Here is a 27,710-nt window from a genome sequence, read left to right on the forward strand (position 1 = left end):
AACTTTGAGAAAGGTGATAGAATAAGAAAACTGCAACTCTCATCAGAGTAGGTTTTTAAATACTAAAAGGTTATAAGGGGAAAAATAGCTACTTCAATCTGATAACAAACTCACAACATTAAAAGAAGGATAATTTGAGACAACACAAACACAAAAGAGGAAGAGGGAAAGGACGGAATTCACATGGCCAAAGTAAGAAAGATGCTATCAGAAGAAAAAGGACGGTTTTATCTCTGAGATATTTTATACAAACCTCATGGTAACCAGAAAACAAATTTAGGGCAGAGACATGAGACAAAATATACAGAATGGAGAAAAACACATAGAAAATCAAACTAGGTCATACGGAAAAACATAAGCAAACAAACAAGAGATATAGAGCAACCAGAAAAAATAAAATAAAATGGCAGTACTAAGTCCTCAATAATCACCCTAAGTGCACATAGACGGAACTCAAAACAGAGTGGCTAAATAGATTAAAAAATGAGACCCAAATATATGCTGCCTCCAGAAGACATCTCACCTCCAGTGACAAACAGGCTCAAAGTGAAAATCAATGATACTCCAAGTAATTGCCAGTCAAAAGAAAGCAACAAAGCTACACTCGGATAAAATAGACTTCAAGACAAAAAGAGTAATGAAAGAGAAAAATGGACAATACCTAATAATAAAGGGGACAATTCATCAAGAAGATGTAACAAATAACATATATGCACTCTATATATGAGCATCAAAATACGTATAAGAATTACACACAGACGTTTTAAAGAGCAATTTACAGCAACACAATAGTACGAGGGGACTTTAGACACCTCACTCACATCAATGGATAGGTCATGCAATCAACAAGAAAACAACAGCGTTAAATGTCAGACTAATTCAGTTTGATAGATTTAAACAGAACATTCCATCTAAATTCAGCAGAATACACATTCTTCAACCATATATGGAATCTTCAAGGGTAAGACTACATGTCAAGACACAGGTTAATGAATTTAATATTGAAATCCAGCATCTTTTCCAATTACAATGCTATGAAACTAAAAATCAACTATAAGAAAAAGTATAGAAAAGTCATAAATAAAAGACTGAAAAACATGCTACAGAACAACTGTTGGGTCAATGAGGAAATCAAGGAAAAATAAAAATACCTGAAGACAAATGAAAATGAAACCCAGCATTCCAATATCTATGAGTTACAGCAAAAATGATAATAAGAGAGAAGCTCATAGTAATATAGGTCTACATCAAGAAACAAGAAAAATCTCTAATCTAAACAAGAAAAGTAACTAAAGGAACTAGAAAAAGAACAAATAAAGCCCCAAACGTGTGGAAGGAAGGAAATAAAGATCAGAGTGAAAATGAATGACATAGAAACTAAAATGACAATACGAAAGAGTCAAACTCAGAACTGGTTATTTGAAAAAATTTACAAACATGTAGCTAAAGCCATTGAGAAAGGAAGCAAGAGAAGAAAGAATGGAATCAGAAAAGAGGAGAAGCTTTAAGATATCTCAGAAATATAAAAGGCTATCAAAATAAGTGAACACATTCTTAGAATCATATAACCAGGACTGAATCATAAAGAAATGGAAATATATAGACTGATCACTAGTACAGAAGTTGAAACTGTAATCAAAAACCTCCCCAAAAAACAAAAACCCAGGACTATACAACTTCACAGCTGAATTCTATCAAACTTTAAAAGATTTAATACATATCCATCTAAAACCCTTCCCCCACAAAAAAGAAAAACTTTGAAAAGGAATTCAACCTAACTCATGTTACCAAATGATATTAATATCAGACAGACACAAAAGTTATAGACCAATATCTCCAATGGATATAGATGTAAAAGTCCTCAACAAAATATTAGCAACCCAAACACAACAATACATTAGAAGGATCACATGACATGATGAAGTAGGATTTATTCCAGAGATGCAGTTTAACTTCCACTAAAGAAAAACTAAACTTAAATGATACACTGCATTTAGAAAATGCTAAAAGCCATATCATCTCAGCAGATGAAGAAAAGCATTTGACAAGATTTCATTATACATTTATGAGAAAAAACTTTCAATAAGGAGATTATAGAAGGAACATATTTCAAAACAATAAAGGGCATACATGACAAGTCCACATTATACTCAATGTTGAAAAACTGAAGCTATTCCTCTAAAATCCAGAATAACCCAAGTATGACTATTCTCACTAACTCTTATTCAATATATTACTGAATCTAGTCAGAGCAATTAGGAAAGAAAAAATAAACACATCCAAACAAGAAAGGAAGAAGTGAAATTGCCACTTTATAGGTGATATGATTTTTCTTTACAGAAAACCCTAAAGATTCCACACATACACAGGAATAATAAATGCAATAACACTATAGGGAACAAGAGCAAAAATCCTTTGTACTTGTGTATGTTAACAATGAGTCAGCAGAGGAGATACTACACAAAGGAATAATACACCAAAGATATTAAAAGCAATTCAAGACACAACTGTAAAGATATTCTGAATTCATGAATTGGAAAAGCTAACATAACTTCTTGGCCTTTTGACTAAGATCAAGTGTAGCACGGGGGCTTCCCATACGGCACAGTGGTAAAGAACCCAGCGGCTAATGTAGCAGACTCAGAAGACACAAGTTTGACATTCACCTCAGGTCAGGAAGACCCCCCACCACCACCCCGGGTCAGGAAGATCCCCTCCTCACCAACACCCCAGGTCAGGAAGACCCCTCAGAGGAGGAAATATTAATCCACTCCAGTATTTTGTCCACTCCATGGACAGAGGAGTCTACTGGGATACAGTCCATGAGGTCTCAAAGAGTTGGACATGACTGAGTGACTGAGCACAACACTGCTTTAGATTTTATGGACGTTTAAACACTCTACAGATTCAAATTGCAGTATAGATTGCAATCTATCAAAACCCAAAAGACATTTCACAGACATTAAATAAAAATTCTAAAATTTGCATAGAACCAAAGATGACCCCAAATAGCCAAAGTAATCTCAAGAAAAAAGAACAAAGCTGAAGTCATCCAACTCCCTGATTTCAAACTAATGCAAAGCCATAGTAATCAAAACAGCATGGTACTGGCAGAAAAAAAAAAAAATCATAGATCAAAGGAACAGAATTGAGAGCCCAGAATTAAACCCATTTGTGTATGGCCACAATTTATGACAAGGAGCAGAGAACATACAATGGACAAAGGATAGTCTCTTCAACAAATTTTACTAGCATGAAACTCACAATGGATTAAACAAATGAATGTAAGACCTGAAACAATAAACTCTAGAAGAAAACATAAGCAAGACACTGACATTAGTTCTAGCAATATCTTTCCCTTACCTAAGGAGACATATCAAGAAATAAGAAGAAAAATCAGCAAATTGCACTGCAAACTAAAAATCTTCACATAATGAAACCATCATCAAAATGAAAGACAAGCTACTGAATGGAAGAAGCTTACAAATCGTATAACCAATACGGGGCTAGCATACAACTCAATATCAACAAACAATCCAATTAAAAATAATTGGTAGAGAAGCTGAATAGACATTATCCAAAGAAGACATACAAGTGGCCAATAGGCACATAAAAAGAAGTTCAGGATCATTGTTTACTCAGGAAATGCAAATCAAAACCCCAGGAAGTTATTATGTCATAACTGTTAGAATGGTTATTATCAAAAATGCAAGAAATAACATTGTAGACAGGATGTGGAGAAAAGGGGATCTTTCTAAACTGTCAGTGAAAATGTTAAGTTGGTGCAGCCACTGTGGAAAATAGAATGGAGATTTCACAAAAAAATTAACTACCAGGCTCCAGTTATCCCACCTGAAAGCAGCTTTTCTGCTCCCTTTCCTTCTTGTCTATTTGTGTTTCCCTCTAACCTTAAAAGAATAAAATTACAGGAATGAGATTACTAGGCAATTTATCTTAATTTCTGCATTCACACTATGCTTTGTCTAACCTGTTGATTCTTTTCTTAGATAAAAAGAATGAAAAACAAAGCAGTTAAAAAAAAAATCAGGAACTCCCTACCATGGGCTCAGGACACAATTCTACCTTTTCCCCAGATAGCTCGCTTTTCTGATTATAGCACCTTTCTTTTCTAGTGACACTTGCCACTCAGATTATCAGCTTTCAAGCTGTGAGCAAACAAACCTGAGTTTGGTAATACCACTTCTGGGTATTTATCCCAAGAATATGAAAACACTAATTCAAAAAGATAAATTTCCCCTTATGTTTGCCAATAGCCAAGATATGAAAACAGACTAAGCGTCCATCAATGAATGAATAGAGAAGATATGGCATATGTACACAATGGACTATCACTCAGCCATAAAAAAGGATGAAATCTTGCCATTTATAACATGGATAGACCTTGAGAGTATTAAGTAAAAAAAAAAAAAAACAGAACACAAATAGTATATGATTTCATATACGTGGAATATCGAAAAACTAAAAAACAAAATTAAAACACACACACACACACACACACACACACACACTCCTAACACACCAAACGGAGAAGGAAATGGCAACCCACTCCAGTATTCTTGCCTGGGGAATCCCAGGGACAGAGGAGCCTGGTGGGCTGCTGTCCATAGCGTCACACAGAGTCGGACACGACTGAAGCGACTTAGCAGCAGCGGCAACACACCAAACAAAAACGTATATAGATATAGAAAATATAGTGTTGGTTACCAGAGGTGAAGAAGCTACTGGAGGGGGAAAAATGGATACAGAGAATCAACTGTATAGTGACAGATGGAAACTAAATTTTTGGTGGGGAGGACACCGCAGTCTATACAGAAGCAGAAACGTAATGTTGTCCACATGCAACATGTAAGCTATTATATACCAATGTTACCTCAATAAAAAATAAATTTAGAAAATAATTTAAAAACATTTATTTTGCCCCCAGGCTCTTTAGCTAGGGCTTCTAACTTCTTTAAACTCCTGAAAATATCAAAGTGTGACTAAATGATTATAAACAATATAAATAATAAAACTTTATTATTAAGTTGAATATAAATTCCTTATTAGTATAATTACATACAAATTTGATTTATAGTGTGTATATATAGGTAAACTGCTTATGATAATAGCAGTGGTTAAGAAATCAGAAAAGCATAATAAACAAAGCTAAACCAAATTATTACAGATTGTGACTACTGTAACAGGGTATAGGAAACTGGTTTCTAAAATGTTTTGAAATTTATACTTTACCTATTTAAATTTGAAAAGTTAAATTCAATGTCTACTTTGTCAAAATGTCACAAGTTACTTATCAGAATTAGAAATACTAGGACCTGGTAGTCAATGGCTTATATTACTCAAGTGGCTTATATTACTTTAATGTGACTGCCACCTTGTCCATGCTCCAAGTGCAGTTCTAATGATGATTTTTAACAATGTTTCTTCTTCCTTAAATTCCTAAATCATCTAAACACTTTTTTATTTAGGCAGGTTTCTTTAATGAAACAACAATTTTCAAAAGTTAACACTGCCCTCCGGTGAACTAGTTATGATGACTATGTAAACCGCATGGCACAAAATTAAAATGGTACCTTGACAGTTACCTAAGAAAATTTAGAAGCTAAGTCAGTTTTTAGTAACTGAAGTGTTTTTTTTTTCTTTTAAGAAAAAGCAACACCTGTGTCTCATTTTACTAGATCAACCAACAGAGGACATTTATGGAAGGAGGGGTACTAAATTATTTTAATTCTAGCTATGTGACAAGGGCTCTGGAGGTAATCATTTTCCTTTTCATTTCATTCAACACATAAAGATCTGATTTCTTGTATATTTCTTTCTTTTCAATGCATGCAGGGAAAAATGAACACTTCTTTCTCCATTCATTATCCAAAACAAGTATTCTCCGACAAAGCGCAAACATTTTCTGCTGTGTTAAAAATCATAGTTCTCTGCATCCATTCATAAATGTCTATATGTGTTTTTCTTCAACTCAAACCCTGATTCACATAATATATACTTACAGGTTATATAGAGCAAAGTTTTGTGTAATAAAGTTTATATTATAAACAGATTTATAAAAGGTTATTCCCAGTAATATAAGATATGCTCCTTTTGTCTGTAATGCTTTTACTATTTTAAGTACTGGTTAATGCATTTTCTGCAGTGATAATATGCTCATAGGACTGATGATCAGCATTAATCCCAGTCATGAAACCACAATCTAAATGTCAACTGTCAGTAAAATTGTCGTCAGTTGTCAAGGGTCAATAAAATAGGCTCTAAATTTGTCTGCTATCTCACTGATATGTTCTCAGAAGCGTGATGGTCTAGAAAATTGTTTTGTCATTTAATTGTATTTAATAATTACATAATACATCACTGTTAAAGTAGTCAAATCTTAAATCATCATAAAGAACATCATTGACTGGGGTTTGTTTTCTCGATCTTGGATAATAAGTCAGGGCCTCTTATTGTATATCTTTATTTTACTGGTATTCATAAGAACTCAAATTTTTTTTAAAGTTCTCATTACTTTCTCATTTTTGTTTTGGAGAATTCTTTATTGCTATCCAGATTAAATGTGTTATATTACAAAATACTATTCATATATGTAATATCATATTTGTTGACAGCACATACTTTAAAAATGCCCACTGCTATTCTTGTTACCTCCCAAATGTGCTTTCATGTTATAAAACTATGATTTAATACATTTGTGATGTCACATCTTAAAAAAAAACAGAAAACATGAACTACGATATCATGTTTGTGTATAGCTTTTAGATAATTGGCGATTTATATGTCTTTATTAATAAAGTCTCATTAGATTAACAGATTTTTGGTACCCTTTAAGTAAAATTGGCTGTTGTCTGCAAAATTACTCAGTACTTTACTTCATATTACATGACTGTGTCTCTAGGTATGGCAGTATGGACTTAAGTCTTTCACTTTACAAAATAAAATGTGGCCTTAGTCTTCATAATTTTTGATAGGTACAATGGAAATACTGGGTCAGTAATCTATTTCTGCAATAATATAAAGTTCAATACATATTATCAAACATTCTCTTTTCAGAGTATCAAATCTTCATTACTGTAGGATTATAAAATTTATAACCAAATTGAATCAACAGTTTATACGACACTAACAATTTTAGTGTTAATAAATAAGTTAAACTGTTTAGAGAAAATAGCCTTGCAAGGAAATACACCCATGGAACAGCTATCGTTCACACTTACCAGTTCTTCCTGAAGTTGGGAAATTAGTTCATCCTTCTCTTTCAGCTGCAGCTTCAGCATTGAGCATTCATCTTTCATTATATCCTATAAAAACATCAAAGAGACAGCATAATAGACTTAGCCCTTTCCCTTCACTCTTGATAAGAAAGGTCAGTTGCACACAGTGGGAGGTAACGGCATATAACTAATAAAACAAAGTTCCTCTACAATCTGATGTTTTCCATAATATACTGTTTCAAAACAAACTAATGTATTCAAAGATATTATGCTATATAGGATATATATGCACATTTTTCTGATAGATAACAAAATGGACAAAGGGAAACTGGACAAAGACAGAAATCAGGGATTCATCCTAAACTCTGTCCTCCTATTCTTGTGCATACATAATCACTGGGATAAAAATAATTATACTTCAAAAGAGATACTTTATCATTTTTTCCTGTTATGATTAAATATTCATTCTCAAATGAATGGCTGTATCATGGCCTTTATCTTTAATGATAGCTCTATAACATTTTTTCCCTTTCATTAGAGCTCTGTCTTTGAGTATTTAACCTTGTTACTCTGCATGAACCTTCAGTCACAGCCTCCACGTATACAGTACACCCACATCTGTGACCTCTATTATCCTACATTGGAAACTCACTTAGAAATACTTAATTTCAACCTATCTTCCAAACTTTAGCCCACAAATATAATTATTTACTGAGCATACACTTAACATCCTATAGACATTCCGACTCAAATTTCATGATCTTCCTATTTCAAAAATTATTTCCATGTATTCCTACCATTATCTTATTTCTAAAAATAGCCAGAAAAGCATCCCATACTCTCAGCTCATACACAATCTGATCCCAGTCTGGTATCCGATTCTTTGTTCTCAATCTTCTGGGTATTTCCTGGACTCACTCCTTTCTATTTCTCATGGATTTACTCTAGGTATCCATTGCTTCATATCTGACTTATTGCATTAAATCTCTGAACTGGTTCTATGACTACTACCTTTCCCATCTGCCAGAGTTTTCCTAAATGGGAATTAATTACATCATTTCTCAATGTAACAGCTAATCATTTCTTTCGGGGGGGTGGGGGGGAGAGTCAAAACTCTTTAGCACAACATATGGTGCCTTTCATTCTCAACTACTTGCACATTTCTGGAATGGTATGTTTTCACTTCCAACTTTCTTATAACCTGTGCTCATTCCTACAGAATAAAGCTGCAGAACATGGTTTCTTTCATGTCTTCTTGTTTTACACATGCATATCTCTGGGCTGCAATGCTTCTATCGCCCACGAGTTCTCATGATATAGGAGGCATTCCAAACATTATTCCTTACTCTGGGTGGGAGCTTTCCCTTGTCGTTTTATGTTTCCCTTGAGCATGAAGTCATGTTTCACATTGTCTTAATCACCCATCATTTCATACAACACTAAACACTTCAAGGGTTGTTTGCTTGTTTCCCTAACCCACTTGGGCAGATCTTTATCTGAGTTGACAAGAAAGAACACAGCTAATGAATTAGAGAAAACAGTATTTGTTTATTATAGTTCTTACGGTGCTAATTTCTACTTTTAGTCTAAGCAATACAGAATATATGATTTAAATTTACTAATACCTCTTTTCATTTTCAGACAGCCAGTTGACTGGGAGATGCTAATTATCTCTGTCACTTTTATTTCATAGCAGCCCTGTTTCTTCCCTTAATCACAGGCTTTCATAGAACTTATACTCATCATTTTAATATTTATTTTCACAGAGTCTAAATGTTACATGTTACAATGTTAATGGTAAAAAGGCTTAGCTTTCTCAAAAATGCAAAAAAGATTGCAGGCTTAAAGGTAGGTAATAAAATCATGTCTCTTAGAATCAGAGGTATCCAAGGGCAAATTCTGGGTACTTCACTAAACTCTCTTTGTGGCTTCCTGCTCATTAACTAACTTGAGTCCCATGGACATTATGGTAGAGATTGATAACAGGAGATCATACACTCTGACAAAAACTCTACTGCTTAGTACTTGAAGAAGTGAAGTGAAGTCGCTCAGTCGTGTCCGACTCTTTGAGACCCCACGGACTGTAGCCTACCAGGCTTCTCAGTCCATGTGATTTTCCAGGCAAGAGTACTGGAGTGGGTTGCCATTTCCTTCTCCAGGGTATCTTCCCAACCCAGGGATCGAAGCCGGGTCTCCCTCATTGGAGGCAGACGCTTTACCCACTGAGCCACCAGAGCTTATATATTTCCAGTCTTGCCTAATACTTCACTTAAGAAGAACTAACCCCCTTCATAAAATATTATCACCTTTTCTCTAGGAAACAAATATTTAGGTAGAGTTAAGGGTTGTTATTTTTTAGGAAACAAATATTGAGGTAGGGTTAAGGATTGTTGTTTAAATGCTAAGTCATATTCAACTCTTTCGCAACCCATGACTGTAGCCTACCAGGCTCCTCGGCCCATGGGATTTCTCAGGCAAGAAAACTGGAGTGGGTTGCCACTTCCTTCTCCAGGGGATCTTTCCCACCCAGAGACTGAACCTGCGTCTCTTGCATTGGCAGATTCGTTACCATTGAGCCAACAGGGAAACCCTAAAAGTACCAAAGGTTTACTAAAGAGTTTAAAAGATATATTAAAGAATAAAGCTATGTGATGAAGAAAAGAAGAATCAGAATTGGGAAAGGGGAACAGTGGACCAGGATTCATACCTGACAAATCCTCTACCAGCTAAACCAGGAGCTCCAACTCCAAGACTGCCTACGAGAAGAATGCCCTGTGGAAGGAAAGTGGGTGGGTCCACCTCCCACTCCCTGTTCAGTCATTGGTTGGGAGCTGCCACGTGAGCCAGATCTCAGCTGCTGCTGGTAATCTATCATCTCACACAACTCAGTGTTGAGCTTGACTTCAGCTGAAGGCAGTTAGCTAACTACAGGAGTTGCAGCTGGGTAGCCAGTCCTTTATTGAAAGAGAATTTGAGCCTTAGCCTGAATCTACTGTTTTTTAGCTGAATGTTCGCAACAATATTTTTGTATATTAATTGATATTTTGTCAATGAATTCATTTAAAATGAAGATTTACCTATATTGTGGCTAATATAAATTGTAAACAAAATTATTTTGCCAAAACAAGCTGCCTTTACACAATTCTCTGACTTTCCCCCCCCCAGCTCTGGAAAGTTTTTTCAAGAAGTTCTTAATCTCACAGCTTTAAATCAGGTAAGTGTTAATATACCATTTGCACTTACTTAAGGAATAATGTATATTAATACACATAAATTTAATTTATCATATGACATCAGAAGCCAAAGACATTATAAAGGTCTTTTCTTTATCAATAACTTTGCAAATGAATCTTGGCCACCTACAGTTCTGTTTTTAGTTGTTATATGTACTTTTGGCAAAATTCATAGATGTATCTGTCTAACACACAAGATGAAACCTTTAAACAATAGTTACTTACATGAAAGCTACTCTCAGATGAATCAATATTTCCTCAATATTCTCACTATCTGTGCAAAATTCTTGGACATGTTTGATAGAATGCTCTATTAAGTTAGAAATTCTCTTGGTGTGTACAATTAACTAGATTTTAATATTCTTGGTTTTTAAAATAATGCTATTAACATCCATTAATACAGGCTAATGTAACCAATTAACCTTACATTAATTTAAATGCATATTACTTATGAAAATATATAATTGAATAATTAGGGCATCCTTTGTTTCTCACTCAAATATAACTGATTCTAGGACTAAAATCAATTCTAGATTTCCTAATTGAATAATCATTCATAAATATGGAACTTATAATATGGTGGATTAAAGTGGTTACAAATCCTTTGCTACTATTCCAAATGAAAGATGGAATCTAATGTTCACTCCTTGGATACGGGTTGGTCTTATAGCCTTGCTTGACCAGGTGAATACAATAGAAGTAATTCTGTGTGATTCTCAGGACTAGATCAGATTTCAGTTCCCAGGATGGTCTCTCAGAATGCACCTCTCAAGTTCCTCCCTTGTAGAAAGAACACAGCAGTCATGCTAAAAAGTACAAACTACATTTCATTTTCTTTGACAGCCTCTTAAGGACACACCCAGCATCAGCAGCATCAACTTTCAATCCTGAGAGTGAGTCATCTACACACCTAGCCTAGTGAAGTCTTTAGATGACCAAAGCTCTGAGCAGTATCTCATCATAACTGCCAGAGCTAAATCATTCACAAATTCCTGACTTGTAAAATTGTGAACAAAATAAAAGTATAGTTTTAAGCCATTAAGTTTTGGGATGATTTGTTATAGAGATCATCAGAACATATGGACAAATTAAATTATTACAATTAGAATTAGTGTGAATTATGACTCATAGGTATATATATACAGCTAATTTAAAAAATTTTGTGATTTGAAGTATGATTTTTGTGATTAAAGTTATATTTATTATAACTTTCAAATTTATTTCATGTGTAATATAAATATATTCTCAGTATTTAACCTACAGGAGAATTAAAAATACAGATGTAATAATTTCTTAAAAATTATCTTATTTTATTTTCTAAATTTGGAAAATTAAAGCCAGATACATGAATATTTGGTTAATTTGCCCCAAATTCATGTAGCTGACTTCACTCCAATATATTCCTATCATTTATTTTTGCCTGAATTAGAATCACCTCATTGTTTGAAACATGTATGAATAGAAATCAAGTTCCAAGAAATTAAAGGCAAGCAGATACTGTAAATCATCTAAAAAATTATCTTATGCTGAAATTAGAAATGCAGATTAAAAAATTAAATAATAATTTCTAACTCATGAATCTTCATATAATTCTTCAGGTAAAATTATAAACATAATTCTTGGCTAATGTTTACAAAAACATGTCAAATTGGTACTGAGTCATCATGACTCTCTATTTATAGACTTTTGGTCCTTTCTCTGGAGGGCTTTATTTTATGACTTACAAGCTGTTCCCTCATTCTTGTAAGTGGAAAGGTCAAAAGATTAAAAAATAAAGGAAATAGACAATTCTGTCAGAGTAAACAAGGACAGATTGTTATGAACAAGTGAAAACAGAGAAAAAAGAAATAGGAGTATGGTAGGAGAAGACAGAAGGACAGAGATCAGAAAACACAAAATATACAATAATCAACAATGTATTTTGCAGTTCTACCTACACACTTGACCTCGTGTAATCATTATGCTAGCTTAGCATTAAAGCAGCATGTTACCTACAACAACTAGGTAGCTAGTGAAATAAACCAATGCAGGCATATAATCATCTACACAGAGCTACAGAGAGCCTGCTTTTCAAATCCTGAAAGCACACACCACCCTAATTGTTTATTTAGTTTAAAATATTTTATAAGTCATTTCAGTATCAACAACTGCTACATGATGCTACAAAATGTTCTTTTCATAAGCATTCAATTTAAAAAGATTCTAGGGGCTTTTGTGGTAGTCCAGTGGTTAAGAATCTGCCTTGCAATGCAGGGGACACTGGCTTGATCACTGGTCTGGGACGATCCCACATGCCACAGGGCAACTAAGCTCGTGTACCAACTACCAACTACAGAGCCTGTATTCTGGAGCCCATGAGCAGCAACTACTAAGCCCATGTGATGCAACTACTGAAGCCTGTGTGCCTAGAGCCTATGTGTCACAAGAGAAGCCACAGCAATGAGAAGCCCTCACACCACGACAAAGAGTAGCCCCTGCTTTCTGCAACTGGAGAAAGTGTGTACACAGCAACAAAGACCCAGCCCAGCCAAAAGTACATAAATGTTAAATAAATAAATATATATATATATATATACACATTCTAGATTTGATTTTGTCATTGACTTCAGAGATGAACTAACATTCCATTGAATATTTACAAAAAATTTGTGTTTTTTAAAAATATTGTTTATGTAGCTATTCAAAATTTTAAAAAAGGCATAAAAGGTGTTCAAAGTAAACACCTTAGACATGTATTTCTAAGTATATAAATCAAATCAGTAAACAGCATCATCCCTTAACATAGTGGTATATTGGCTATCTTTTCATTTGCAAGTGTTACTCTTAGGAAATTCTACAACTTCTTATTGACCCACATCACTCAAGATAATGATAATAATACCTTAAGCTAAGGCTTTCTGATTTATTAAACATGGGCTTCCTTTGTGGTTCAGCTGGTAAAGAATCTGTCTGCAATGAGGGAGACCTGGGTTCAATCTCTGGGTTGGGAGGATACCCTGGAGAAGGGAAAAGCTACCCACTCTTGTATTCTGGCCTGGAGAATTCCATGGACTGTATAGTCCATGGGAAGGTGAAGAGTCGGACACAACTGAGTGACTTTCATTTTCCATGCACACAATCTTGTTCTGCTGTCAGAAATTTTGGTGACCAGTTATTGCACAAAATAGTATATTTCTAGGATAAGCAGGGGGCAGGATAAGCAGGGCTTTATTTATAGAAATTAAGCAGAGAAGACGATTGTATAAAAGATCAAATTAAATGAAACCATTAATGAATAATACCAAGACCGTTAAGTTGTGTCCATTAGTCTCTTTACAGAATACATTGTATTCTGATAATTTTTGAAATAGTTAAAAACATTAGCCTCCACTGAGAAAGTTGCTATTTTATTAAGTTGGTGAAAGTAATTACAATTTTTGCATTGTTGAAATTTTCCATTTAATATTGTAATATATTCTTACATGTGATTATATTATACATAATTCTAATGCATATTTCTCCATGTTTTTCTGCTAATGACATTACTTGCTGTTTATTTGATATGTATTTTAGAATATGGGAATGATGTTAGACAAAAGCAAATTTGAGCTATTTGAGTTCAAAATGGGTCCTAAAGCAGTGGAGACAACTCACAACACTAAATCTGGCCCAGGAACTGCTAAGGAACATATAGTGCAGCAGTGGCTCAAGAAGTTTTGCAAAGGCGATGAGACCCTTGAAGCTGAGGAGTATAGAGGCCAGCCATCTGCAGTCGACAATGACCAATGGAGAGCAATCATCAAAGCTAATCCTGTTACAACTACAGGTGAGAAAGCTTGATAAGTGGGCGCCTCATGAGCTGACCACAATCAAAAAAATTGTCGCTTTGAACTATAATCTTACTCTAAGCAACAACAACGCACCATTTTTAGATTGAACTGTAACATGCAACGAAAAGTGGATTTTTCTATGACAACTGCTGATGATGGCCAACTCAGTGACTGCATTGAGAGGAAGTTCCAAAGCACTTCCTAAAGCCAAACTTGCATCAAAAAAGGGTCAAAGTCATTGTTTGGTGGTCTGCTGCCTGTCTGATTGCAAATACAGCTTTCTGAATCCTGGTAAAACCATTATATCTGAGACTTATGCTCAGTAAATCGATGAGAAGCACTGAAAACCGCAACACACGCAGCTGGCACTGGTCAGCAGAAAGGGCCAAATTCTCCATGACAACGCCAGACCACATATCACACAACTGATGCTTCAAAAGTTGGGGTACAAAGGTGTACCTCACCTGCCATATTCACCTGACCTCTCGCCAACTGACTACCACTTCCTCAAACATCTTGACAACTTTTTGCAGGGAGAGTATTTCCACAACCAGCAGGATGCAGAAAATGCTTTTCAAGAGTTCACTGAGTCCTGAAGCATGGATTTTTATGCTACAGGAATAAGCACACTTATTTCTCATTGGCAAAAATGTGTTGACTGTAATGGTTCTGATTTTGATTAATAACAATTATTTGAGCCTAGTTATAATGATTTAAAATTTATGATCCAAAACCGCAGTTATGTTTGCACCAACCTAATAAAACAGTTCCATGAGACTATGGCCTTGTCTTTTCCAAGTTGTTAGAGTCTGCTTAAATTCACTTTACTATATTAATAAGAAAAAACTTGAGTTGCATAACTTCAAATATGTAATATCTACATCTTACATAGTTTTATTATAAATAGAGAATATTGACCTAAGTTATAATTCTTACAAAAAATATTTACTCAAAGTTTTTATAACTCTGTTCTTTGTTTCACACAGTGTTTATGGTGAAAATTAAAAATTAAAAAAACAAACATTTGTATTTCATTTTCTAAAGCCTTCTTAGAATGATAATATTTTGTGGGTAAAAGGATGAAAGCAAATTTCTCTGTGTCCTAATGAATTATAATAAGCATGACAAATTAGTTTCTTGATCTCCTAAACCCATGGGTTTCACCAACATCAATTATGAATTACACTTAAGACATAAATATTTTTACAAACTCACCAACAATGAGCTTCTCAACAGAGAAAAGCAATAAATGATAATGTTCATTTGTCCTACTGTACTCGTTTGGTGTGAAATTCTTGGGGAAATCAGTATGTTTAAGAGGTTTTGGGATTGTCTGATGCTAGTATTTTTTTTCTTTCCTCACAGAAGGCAAGCACACTTGTCACATTACACTTAAATTTCTTAAAGAAGGTAAGCAATTGTTTAAGTGACTCTTCCCACAACATAGACTATACAAGGAAAAAAAAAAACACGAAATGGATAAAATTTGCCTGTAAAAAGTTCCTTTCCGTTATGAAGGCATGCTTACTTGTTTTTCATGTTTTAGGAAAGGAGTAGAGGACATCTTATCTCTCAGCATCCTGACTAAACTAAGAGAATTATGTTTGAACATAACTATGAACTTCCCTGGTGGCTCAGACATTAAAGAATCGGCCTGCAAGGCGGGAGACCTGGGTTCTAGCCCTGCTTTGGGAAGATCCCCTGGAGAAGGAAATGGCAACCCACTCCAGTATTCTTGTCTGGAGAATCCCCATGGACAGTGGAGCCTGGTGAACTACAGTCTATGGCGTCGCAAAGAGTCAGACACAGTGACTAAGAACACACACAGCACACAAACTTTAGTTGCTGGGAAGGAAAAGTAATAAAATACATCAAACATACTCCATTCCTCACCCATAAGTGCATAGTACAATTGTTTTTTTCACTTTGTTTGAAATGCTATTTTGATTTAGTTTTCAGGTCTTGGCTAGAGGCCAGTTCCCCTCTTCAGTAGCTGATTAAGACCATACTCCAAACACTTCCTTTATCCGGTCCTCATACTCCAGAGCCATTAGGTAATAGCCCCACCAGGCCACATACCAGGCAACTAGAGACAGCCTCCACACCCTAGATTTCTTGAAATTATTCAAATTAGCCAGTCCTTAGGGAGTGTTGGAAACCCTGTCAATCCCGTCCTGCTTGCCATATATAAACTGTGCTCTTTGGCTCCAGCTCACCATTACTTGGCCCCCAGTGGGGCAATCTTCTCCATGACTCTGCCTAGCAGCATTCTCTCATTTGAAAGGGTAAGTTACAAAGAGTTCTGTCTCTCATCTGAGTGTTGGTGTGTCAGATCCAAGATCCCACTATCAAAAGAATCTTTAAATCTTGTAAAACAATCCTGGCAGGACCTGGCTGCAAGCCTTGGGTACTCTTTTACCATTTTCCTGGGATAAGGTAGCTGAGATGGCTCTTGTGCCTTGGATATTTATGAGGGCCCAGAAAGAGAAGAAGGACAGTGGGGATAATACTGGGCACTGCCTGACAATGCATATTTATTTTTTTTGCACAATAAAGGTAGAGAAAAGTTTTTCAAGTTGTATATATTATTAAAGAGAGTAAAAACTAGAGAGATATCCCTAATATTAGCACATCTCAGAAATGGTACTATCCTATTTTATAGGATGCTGAATTGTGACAATGATAAAGAATACAGAAATAAGTAATACTGTAAGGATTATTTTTTCAAGAATTCTGGCATAATTGTAAAATTCTGGGTAGGAGAACAAAGAGAAGGCTTCAATGTTGTGCTGTACAGGAATCATAGATAACGTGACTCAATTTAAGCAGCGGTTTCAGGCAGTCTGGGAGGTCAGATGACTAAGCTGCAAAAATGCAAGGAACATTAACTGAAGCTACAGACCACAGCTACAGAACATAAATTAATATCAGGTAGTAAGGAAAGGAATAAGATCATTCTCTGTTCTTTTTTTAGAGCACTAGTGGAGAGTAGGGCTTCCCAAGTGGTGCCAGTGGTAAAGAATGTGCCTGCCAATGCAGAGATATGGGTTTGATCCCTGGTAGGGGAACATCCCCTGGAGGAGAGCATGGCAACTCACTCCACTATTCTTGCCTGGAGAACCCCACGGGACAGAGGATCCTGGTGGTCTACAGTCCATAGCTGCTGCTGCTGCTAAGTCGCTTCAGTCGTGTCTGACTCTGTGTGACCCCATAGACGGCAGCTCACCAGGCTCCCCCCGTCCTTGGGATTCTCCAGGCAAGAACCCTGGAGTGGGTTGCCACTGCCTTCTCCAATGCATGAAAGTGAAAAGTGAAAGTGAAGTTACTCAGTCATGTCTGACTCTTCGTGACCCCATGGACTGCAGCCTACCAGGCTCCTCTGTCCATGGAATTTTCCAGGCAAGAGTACTGGAGTGGGTTGCCATTTGTCTGCTCCATACAGTCCATAGAGTAGCAAAGAATTAAGCACAGCTGAAGTGACTTAGCATGCACATATGCAATGGACAGTAACAGCATAGAGTAGTATCTTCAATTACTCACTCTATGTACATTGTAAAATGGGAGTCTTTAAGACATGAATTTGGGAAAAGAAGCCGTTTCGACTTACAGAATAGATATAATTTCCAATGGTTGCTTATGTACTGAATGCCTGCCTACACCAATTGCATAATTAACTTGCATTAGAAAACAGAAAAGATCCTGTAAATTAAGGGAAGATTTAGATTATCATTAGGCAACAGTATATTATCTCAAAAGCTATTGTCTACTACAACACAAAACTTACAAATCTATCAATGTATTTTCATATTACCTCTTGTCACTCAAACAAAGCAGAGAAGATTTGCATTTCAGTCTTTGTTGTATTACAATTTAGCCATGTGACCCTGATAAATCAATTACTAATAACAGAACTAGGGGTTTCCCAGGTGGCTCAGTGGTAAAGAATCTGCCTGACAATGCAGGAGACGCAAGGACACCAGTTCAATCACTGGCTTGGGAAGATACCCTGGACTAGGAGATAGCAACCCAAAAGTATAATTTGTTGAAATTAAGAGACTGTTTTAATAATTCAGGTAAGAAATCATTAGAATTTAAAGTAAAATGAGGCTGTAGGAGTGGATCTGAATCTATTTAAAAGGTAGACTCTATGTGTTTGGAGTGAAAGAGAAAAATGAGAAGGGGGAGACAAAGATGACATTAAGTTTCTGGAAGGTCTACTCAGAGAATGTAAGTATGGCTCATTCTTGTTAAGAGCAAATACAATTTGAGGTGGAAGAATTTAAGATGAAGAAAAGACACTACATTTAATTTTAAGGTCCCTTGTACATCCAACTGAAGAAATACAGCATGAGCTGGCTATGTAACAATGCATGGCTATGAAGAAATACAACTTATTGGCTATGCATGGGCTCCAAAAAGAGAGAGATCTGGTCAAGAGATGAAATTTGGAAATCACTAGTATATTGATGTAGTGGAAAATCAATAACTGGGAGAGGAAAAGACTGTGAAGAAAACTGAAAATGAAGAAAGCGTAGTGGCATAACAGACAAGGCAGGAAATAGGTTTTAGAAAGAGAAGGTGGTCAATGATATTGAATGCAACAAAGATGAAGTGAATTAAGGGCTTATCAAAAATATCAGTCACCATGGATATTTAACAAATCAGTCTCAAGTGGTGTGTTAGAAGCAGACTTTAGACTACAGTGGACTCAGAAGCAAACTGCAGATGAGGGAGAAATAAGGAGTTAACAACTACACACTTGCAAAAAGAAAGCTTCTTCCAAGAATGAAGAATAGTAGCTAACAGGATTGAGATATGCCGTGCAAGTACATTACATGGAAAACATTGAACAGGTAAAAAGGCTAATGAGAAGGACTTGGTAAGAATGGAGAAGTTAAACAAATACAGGTGAAAGGGAATAACTATGAGTGGAAAAACCTTGAAGAGTTAAGGGATGAGATCCAGTACATAGGAGGAGAAACTAGCTATCTGTAGGCAGAGAAGTACCCATGAACAGAAGGAAATGAAATGAAATAAATCATCTTGATGATGATTCAATAATAAAAAAAGATCCTCTTTATAAACAACTTGAATCATGTAACAGATTGTTAAAAACTGAATGTGTCCCCTTAAAGTTCATATATTGAAATACTAACCTCTAGTACCTCACAATGTGGCCTTATCAGAAACAGAGTCACCGCAGATATAACTGGTTAAGAAACACTGAACAGAATAGGCCCCTAATGCAATAAGACTGGTGTCTTTACTAAAAGGAGAGAACTGGACTCAGAATAATGCACAGGAAAGGAACACCACGTGAAGACTGAAACTATGGTATCACAAAACAAGGAACTAGCAATAACTGGGAAAGAGACCTGTGGCAGACCCTTTCTTAGCACCTTCAAAGGGAGCAGTTCTGCTGATATTTTGATCTCTGGAACTCTAAGACAATAAATCTCTGTCATTTAAGCTATTCAGTTTGTGGTACTTTTATTACAGCAACCCTAGAAAACTAACACAGAGACATAATTTTCAAATACTGGACTTTCTTATCGATTATATGTAATTGAATTGATATATGATTTTTTAATAATTACTAAATGAACAAATAAAAAGGACAGAAAAGAGAGTACATAAACCATGACCTTTTTCTACTTTGTCTCCTACCCTTAAAACTCAAGTGCCTATTTTTATTTCTAACCTGAGGTTATTATGCTAATATGGGCTTCTCAGCATATCTAATGTAGCAATAGTTCTTTATTCCTTTATGTTATAAACATAAAGCATTCTTGTACTTGCATATTGAGTCACTATCTGATTCTTGAGCATGGGAAGAGGCCCAGGTGTCTGCTGAAGTCTATGCATGTAGTAGCGCTTTTGCCTTTATGTCTGACTCACCTACTCATTCAGACAACCCCAGAGGCTTGCTTCTGTCATGCGTGCAGGTGCAGGGCAGTCACCGCCACACACTTAGAAACAGCACCACATTCTACCAACTCAACATTGATCAAAATTTCTAGACAAGTCAGTTTCATCAAAGTCACTTCAACTGATAACCAGTATGTGATAAAGTTCATGGAGACATGCAGTTGTTCAAATTCTTTTTCACATGTAATCAAAATATGGTAAGAAAAGTAATGAACTCCAAGCATGGGAGAAAATGTGAATAAATGCCCTGATACCAATACCCAATCCTCATCCCATCCCAGCCCTGCTAGTTAAAGAAAATATCTTTTAAGACTGAAAATAAGCAGTCATGCCATACATACCCAACATTATAATGTTGAAATACTGAAGTCAACCTAAGTATGCAATTGAAGAATTATTACTAAACAATGGTAAAGCAATGAAATATTATGCATTTTTAAAGTGATGGTTACAAAGTCTATGGAATACCATGAAAAATACACATTTCAAAATAGAATTCTAAATGAAATATATACTTATCAAACATCTGAAAATACACAAAATTATGACATTCATTTTATTAGAGTTGTTTTGTTAGGGGTTTTGTGTGAATTTTCACTAACATGTTTGAAGTGTTAAAGGTGCAATATCCTAGAAAAAATACATGAAAATAAAACTATTTATTGAAACATATTTAGCAATCATGTAACCTACTGGATCTATGGTAAATGTGGTGTGGTCTCAGAGTAATATTGTGTTCAAAAGAAACTCACAGCACTAAAAAAATATGCAGCAACTAGATCTGAATTTTCTACTTATGGTAGTAACTTTAAGAAGCATAGTGCTCAAGACAATATAATTTGAGTTATACTTTTATCAAGCAAAAACCAAAGAATATTTGAAGGAACATTTAAAGGAAATACTGAGGAATATTTAAAGGAAAGAAAAACTATTACTAAAAGAAGAACCTAACATGTACTTTGTTGTAATTTTATGTCAGGTACTTTGGATAAATCATCTGATTTAAATTAGATCACATCCAATTATTTGCAACACTATGGACTACAGCAGGCCAGGCTTTCCTATAGCCCACAACCTCCTGAAGTTTGTTCAAATTCATGTCCGCTGAGTTGGTGATTCTGTCTAACCATCTCATTCTCTGCCACCTGCTTCTCTTGCTTTCAAGCTTTCCCAGCATCAGGGTCTCTTCCAATGAGTTGGCTCTTTGCATTAGGTGGCCAAATATTGGAGCTTCAGCTTCAGCATTAGTCCTTCCAATGAATATTAAGGGTTGCTTTCTTTTAGGATTGACGGGTTTGATGTGCTTATAGTCCAAGGGACTCTTGAGAGTCTTCTCCAACACCGCAGTTCAAAAGCGTTCAACACATATATTCATACACGACTACTGGGAAAACCATAGCTTTGACTAGATAGACCTTGGTGGTCAAAGTGATGTCTCTGCTTTTTGATAAGTTGTTTGAGTTTGCCATACTTTTCTTCGAAGGAGCAAGTATCTTTTAATTTCATGGTGGCAGTCACCATTCACAGTAATTTTGGAGTCCAAGAAAATAAAATCTATCATTGTTTTCACTTTTCCCCCCATTTATTTGCCATGAAGTGATGGGACATCACTAAGTGAAATCCCTTACGATTATACAATGGAAGTGAAAAAGAGATTCAAGGGACTACATTGGAGAGACAGAAAGCCTGAAGAACAATGGACGGAGGTTTGGGACATTGAAGGCAGGCAGTGATCAAGACCAACCTCAAGAAAAAGAAATGCAAAAAGGCAAAATGGTTGTCTAAGGAGCTGAGAAAAGACGAGAAGCAAAGGGCAAAGGAGAAAAGGAAAAACACACACATTTGAATGCAGAGTTCCAAAGAATAGCAAGGAGAGATAAGAAAGCCTTCCTCAATGATCAATGCAAAGATAGAGGAAAACAAAAGAATGAAAATGACTAGAGATCTCTTCAAGAAAACTAGAGATGCCAAGGGAAAATTTCATGCACAGATGGGCATAATAAAGGACAGAAATGGTATAGAGATAATGAAGCAGAAGATATTAAGAAGAGGTGGCAAGAATACATAGAAGAACTATACAAAAAAAGATCTTCATGACCCAGATAACCATGATGGTGTGATCACTTACCGAGAGCCACACATCCTGGAATGTGAAGCAAAGCTAGTGGAGGTGATGGAATCCCAGTTGAGCTATTTAAAATCCTAAAAGATGATGCTGTGAAAGTGCTACATTCAATATGCCAGCAAATTTGGAAAACTCAGCAATGGGCTCAGGACTGGAAAGGTCAGTTTTCATTCCAATCTCAAAGGCAAGGCCAAAGAATGTTCAGACTACTGCACAACTGCACTCATCTCACATGCTAGCAAATTAATGCTCAAAATTCTCCAACAGGCTTCAACAGTATGTGAACCGTGAACTTCCAGACGTTCAACCTGGTTTTAGAAAAGGTAGAGGAACCAGAGATCAAATTGCCAACATCCATTGTATCATCAAAAAAGCAAGAGAGTTCCAGAAAAACATCTATTTCTGCTTTATTGACTATGCCAAAGCCTTTGACTGTGTGGATCACAGCAAACTGTGGGAAATTCTTAAAAGAGATGGGAATACCAGACCACCTACCCTGCCTCCTGAGAAGTCTGTATGCAGGTCAGGAAGCAACAGTTAGAACTGGACATGGAACAACAGACTGGTTCCAAATAGGAAAAGGAGTACGTCAAGGCTGTATATTGTCACCCTGCTTATTTAACTTATATGCAGAGTACATCATGAGAAATGAGGGGCTGAATGAAGCACAAGATGGAATCAAGACTGTTGGGAAAAATATCAATAACCTCAGAAAAAGCAGATGACAGCACCCTTTATGGCAGAAAGTGAAGAAGAACCAAAGAGCCTCTTGATGAAAGTGAAAGAGGAAAGTGGAAAAGTTGGGTTAAAACTCAACATTAAGAAAACTAAAATCATGGCATCTGGTCCCATCACTTCATGGGAAATAGATGGGGGAACAATGGAAACAGTGAGAAACTTTATCTTTTGGGGCTCCAAAATCAACGCAGATGGTGATTGCAGCCAGGAAATTAAAAGACGCTTGCTCCTTGGAAGAAAATCTATGATCAACCTGGACAGCATATTAAAAAGCAGAGACATTACTTTGCCAACAAAGGTCCATGTAGTAAAGCTATGGTTTTTCCAGTGGTCATGTATGGATGTGATAGTTGGACTATAAAGAAAGCTGAGCACCAAAAAATTGATGCTTTTGAACTGTGGTGTTGGAGAAGACTCTTGAGAATCCTTTGGATTGCAAGAAGATTCAACCAATCTATCCTAAACGAAATCAGTCCTGAATATTCATTGGAAGGAGTGATGCTGAAGTTGAAACTCCAATAATTTGGCCACCTTATGTGAAGAATTTACTCATGTGAAAAGACCCTGATGCTGGGAAAGTTTGAAGGCTGGAGGTATAAGGGACAACAGAGGATGAGATGGGCAGATGGCATCACTGACTCAATGGACATGAGTTTGAGTAAGCTCTGGGAGCTGGTGATGGACAAGGAAACCTGGTGTCCATGGGGTTGCAAAGAGTCAGACACGATTGTGTGACTGAAGTGAAATGAACTGATGGGACATCTTAATTTTCTGAATGTTGAATTGTAAGCCATTTTTTTCACTCTCCTCTTTCAGCTTCATCAAGACGTTCTTTATTTCCTCTTCACTTTTATCATTAAAGTGGTACATTTGCAAATCTGAGGTTGTTGCTATTTCTCTCAGCAATCTTGATTCCGGCTTGTGAGTCATCTATCCTGCCTGGCATTTCACATGATGTACTCTTCATAGAAGTTAAATCAGCAGGGTGACAATAAAGAGTCTTGACATATTTCTTTCCCAATTTTGAATCAGTCAATTCCATGCAATGTCATAACTATCGCTTCTTGTTCTGCACACAAGTTTCTCAAGGGACAGGTAAGGTGGTCTATCTCTTTAAGAACTTTCCACAGTTTGCTGTGACCCACACAGTCAAAGGCGTTTCTGTAGTCAACGAAGCAGATGTTTTTTTCTCTTTTTTTAAATCCCCTTTCTTTCTCTGTGATCCAGCAGATATTGGCAATTTGATTTCTGATTCCTCTGCCTTTTCTAAATCCAGCTTGTACATACAAAAGTTCTCAGCTCATGTACTCCTGAAGCCTAGGTTGAAGGATTTTGATCATTACCTTGCTAGCATGGGAAATTAGCATAATTGTTCAGTAGTTTGAACATTCTTAAGTATTTGGTATAACCCTTTCTTTAGAACTGGAATGCAAACTGACCTTTTCTCATCCGGTGACCTCTGCTGAGTTTTCCAAATTTGCTGGCATATTGAGTATAGCTCTTTAACAGCATCATCTTTTAGGATTTGAAATAGCTCAGTGGAATTCTGTCACCGCCACTTGCTTTGTTCATAATGCTTCCTAATGCCCACTTCACTTCACATTCCAGGATGTCTTCTATATTGTCTCTTTCATAAAACAGCTACAATATACCAATCATTTTTAGGTGTTTTAAGTACATTTAATTTGGATAGTATAATAATTCTACTGGATAGATACTGTGGATATTAGTATCTATATTGTGCAGATTAAAAATCCTTAAACTCGAGTGAGGTTTAAATAAATCTTTTAATATCACATGCTTAAGTAGTGGACAGAGTTAAGTAATGGTGTTTTCACCTGAGCCTATACATTTTGACATCCAAGTACAGTGTTTGGATTCCAAATTATCCAAGATTAATAACAGAAATGGTGACAAGTTATCAGGAGGAAATTCTGTGAGGGAGGAATAATAGGAAGTGCTAAACTGAGGACTCAGAGTCTAGCAGGTTATGCGTAGAGGCACTTTTTAAGTTGTCTTTAACATTAGAGATTTATTGATTACTTAATCCATTCATATGTTTCTTTTTGAGTGCCTACCCCATGCCAGACACTGGGTAAATAATGTTGAAAGAAACAAGCTTCTAGTTGAGAGATGAGAAAATTCAGTTAACTAAAGCTTACTAGGGGTGGCAAGATAGAGAACAGTAAGGAACAGAAATTTATGGGGATACCTGGATAGCTACAGAATTAAAAAACTCCTTTACTAGCAGTCTGACCTTTCTCAAATTCCTTTATATCTTGGTACTTCAGTTTCCTCATGTGAAAAATGAGACAAATATTAGTGCTTAATTTATGTGGTTGCTGTAAACATTAAAATGAATGATGAAGACTAATATGCGTTAATATATATAAATCATTTAGAAGGAGTGCCTGCCTTGCAAGCACTCAATAAATATTAGTTATTTAGGGGCAACAGAGGATGAGATGGTGGGATGGCATCACCAACTCAATGGACATGAGTTTAAGCAAACTCTGGGAGATAGTGAAGGACAGGGAAGCCTGGTATGCTGCAGTCCACAGGGTCATAAAGAGTCAGACACAACTTAGGGACTGAACAACAACATTTAGCATTACATAAATGTTGAATGCTATGATGATGTTATATTTCCTATTAGTATTAAAGCATATCATTAGAGTTTATTCAAAATATAGCTAACTCTTAATAGGTACCATTAATTAGATCTACTAATTGGAGCAAGTCTTTTTCAAACAGGGATTTCTGTTCAAAACAAGGTGAGTTGGAGCTCTGAAAATTTTCCTAAAGCTCTTATTTAAGTTTCTGTTATCTTCGATACAATTTTCCAAAAATTTACTTCTCTTAATGAGACTTACATGCAGCATTCTTCTTTTTAGCAGAATGTTTCTCTGTCTCTTAGAAACTACATGGAGACCCACTGTTATGCCAATAAAATGACAGAGAAATATTAAGTACTTATGGCATCTAGATGCTATAAAATGTTTCACCTTGATTTCAAAAGACTTGAGCTGGAATTAAAAAGGAAAACTGTCTAACCTCATACAACATTTTTAAACTGTTGTATTAAAATTACATAAAATATCAAATTTACTATCAGTGGCACTTTTGACAGCTTGGAGTGCACTGTTCTCACCTAATTTTCACATTTACATGTGAAAACACTGAGCAACATGTTGATAAATTACTTTCTCAAGACCATGCAGCTAGATAGTGGAGGAGCCTGTACCAAAAGCCCAGCCCCTAACTGCTGTTCACAGCACAGAACCAACTCATTATCACATAAAATAGCAACTGGCCACCAGATTAATAGCTGAACCCAGCCTGAGAGACATTCTACTCAGGGGCAAGTTTACTAACCTTCTACCTAACAAAACTGTCAGACTTTTAAACATCTGTTTTGCAAAAGAAAATACTTTGCACAGAATATCTAACCTCTTCTTTTCTAAAGAACTATGAAATAGTAACTAAAAATTCATGAATGTAAATAACAATTTTGAATATGTTAATATCGTATATTAAAATGTGCCTATTTTCAGTTAACCTGTTACAAATATTCTGTATGAATTCTGAAATCTACATTTCTAGTTTAAATTCTTAAGGGGCAAGTTCTTATTGTATTATAGCAGTAATTAGCTTTAAGAATGGAATGAGCTACATTTTTAAAGCATTAAATTATAGTGAAGACAGAATAAACCCCACCAAAGATATTTCTTACTATTAACATTTGTAGTTCAGAAACCGTCTCTCCGTGCACTATGTTTAACATTCTAATTTGTTTCACAGTAAAAATGATCTCTAAAACATTAGGCCTACATTGCCAATCTATTTGTAACTGAATGGAATAACAATCCTTAAGATGCTTCATCAAGTGTCTCACAAATTTGAATGAGTTAACAAAAATAATTATTATGTTCTGATATATTGAGCAGATACTAAAGCACTCTCTGGAGTGAAAACAGGGTGTGTTTTTTATCACTTGATCTCAAGTACTCAATTCATCATTCTTATATGATCTCCAGGAGAAAAATGTGGAGTGGGTTCATTCAATTTTAGTTTTCAAGGTGCTGAAGAGTTATTACCATACAATGAATCATTTTCCTTTGTTAAATAAATTATAGGAGAACTCAAATAGAAAATGATCTTGTCAATAAGTAATCTGGGCAGAGTTTAGAAGCCATACATTTCATTTAAAGTATTGATCAGCCATTTGTGATTTTTTAGCTTAAATCCACAGTCTTTTTTGATTCTGTAATAGCTGTCCATTTTTAATGCTGATAATTTTACTCTTACATGCAGGCCTATCAGTGAATATTTTGGAATAGGAGTGGGAGAGATTAATGAGCTTATTATAATTCATTAGAAAGTGGTATGTGGATGACTGCCTACTTTAATTAGTTTTATTACTGTAGAAAACTGTTTCATATGCCAAGCTCATCATCAAGCACGTCTGGAAAACATTAGAGCAGTAATCAGACTACATATGAGGTACCTTTCATTAGGCAGTATGGCTAACAGCACTTATAATGAACAAGAAGCATATTAAAGAGATGGACATAACAGCATCTAGCAAAAAGGAATATATCAGATGAGCTACTTTTATGAAGCAGAGTGCAAAAGTATAGTA

At 35.7% G+C, this 27,710-nt stretch overlaps 1 protein-coding gene across 7 annotated transcripts in view; it reads right to left on the reverse strand.

Moving 5' to 3' along the window:
• Positions 1–27,710, reverse strand: part of CCSER1 (coiled-coil serine rich protein 1) — a 1,491,420-nt gene that overhangs the window by 785,425 nt on the left and 678,285 nt on the right. For all 7 annotated transcript variants that reach the window (XR_009600997.1, XM_060416879.1, XM_027970872.2 and 4 more), the window contains exon 8: positions 7,239–7,322. Coding sequence is in view for 6 of the 7 variants with exons in the window: in XM_060416879.1 (XP_060272862.1) it covers positions 7,239–7,322 (84 nt within the window). In the remaining variant the exon portion in view is untranslated. The remainder of the gene's footprint in view (positions 1–7,238; positions 7,323–27,710) is intronic.

The sequence above is a fragment of the Ovis aries genome, chromosome 6 (assembly GCF_016772045.2).
Source record: "Ovis aries strain OAR_USU_Benz2616 breed Rambouillet chromosome 6, ARS-UI_Ramb_v3.0, whole genome shotgun sequence".
Taxonomy (NCBI): domain Eukaryota; kingdom Metazoa; phylum Chordata; class Mammalia; order Artiodactyla; family Bovidae; genus Ovis; species Ovis aries.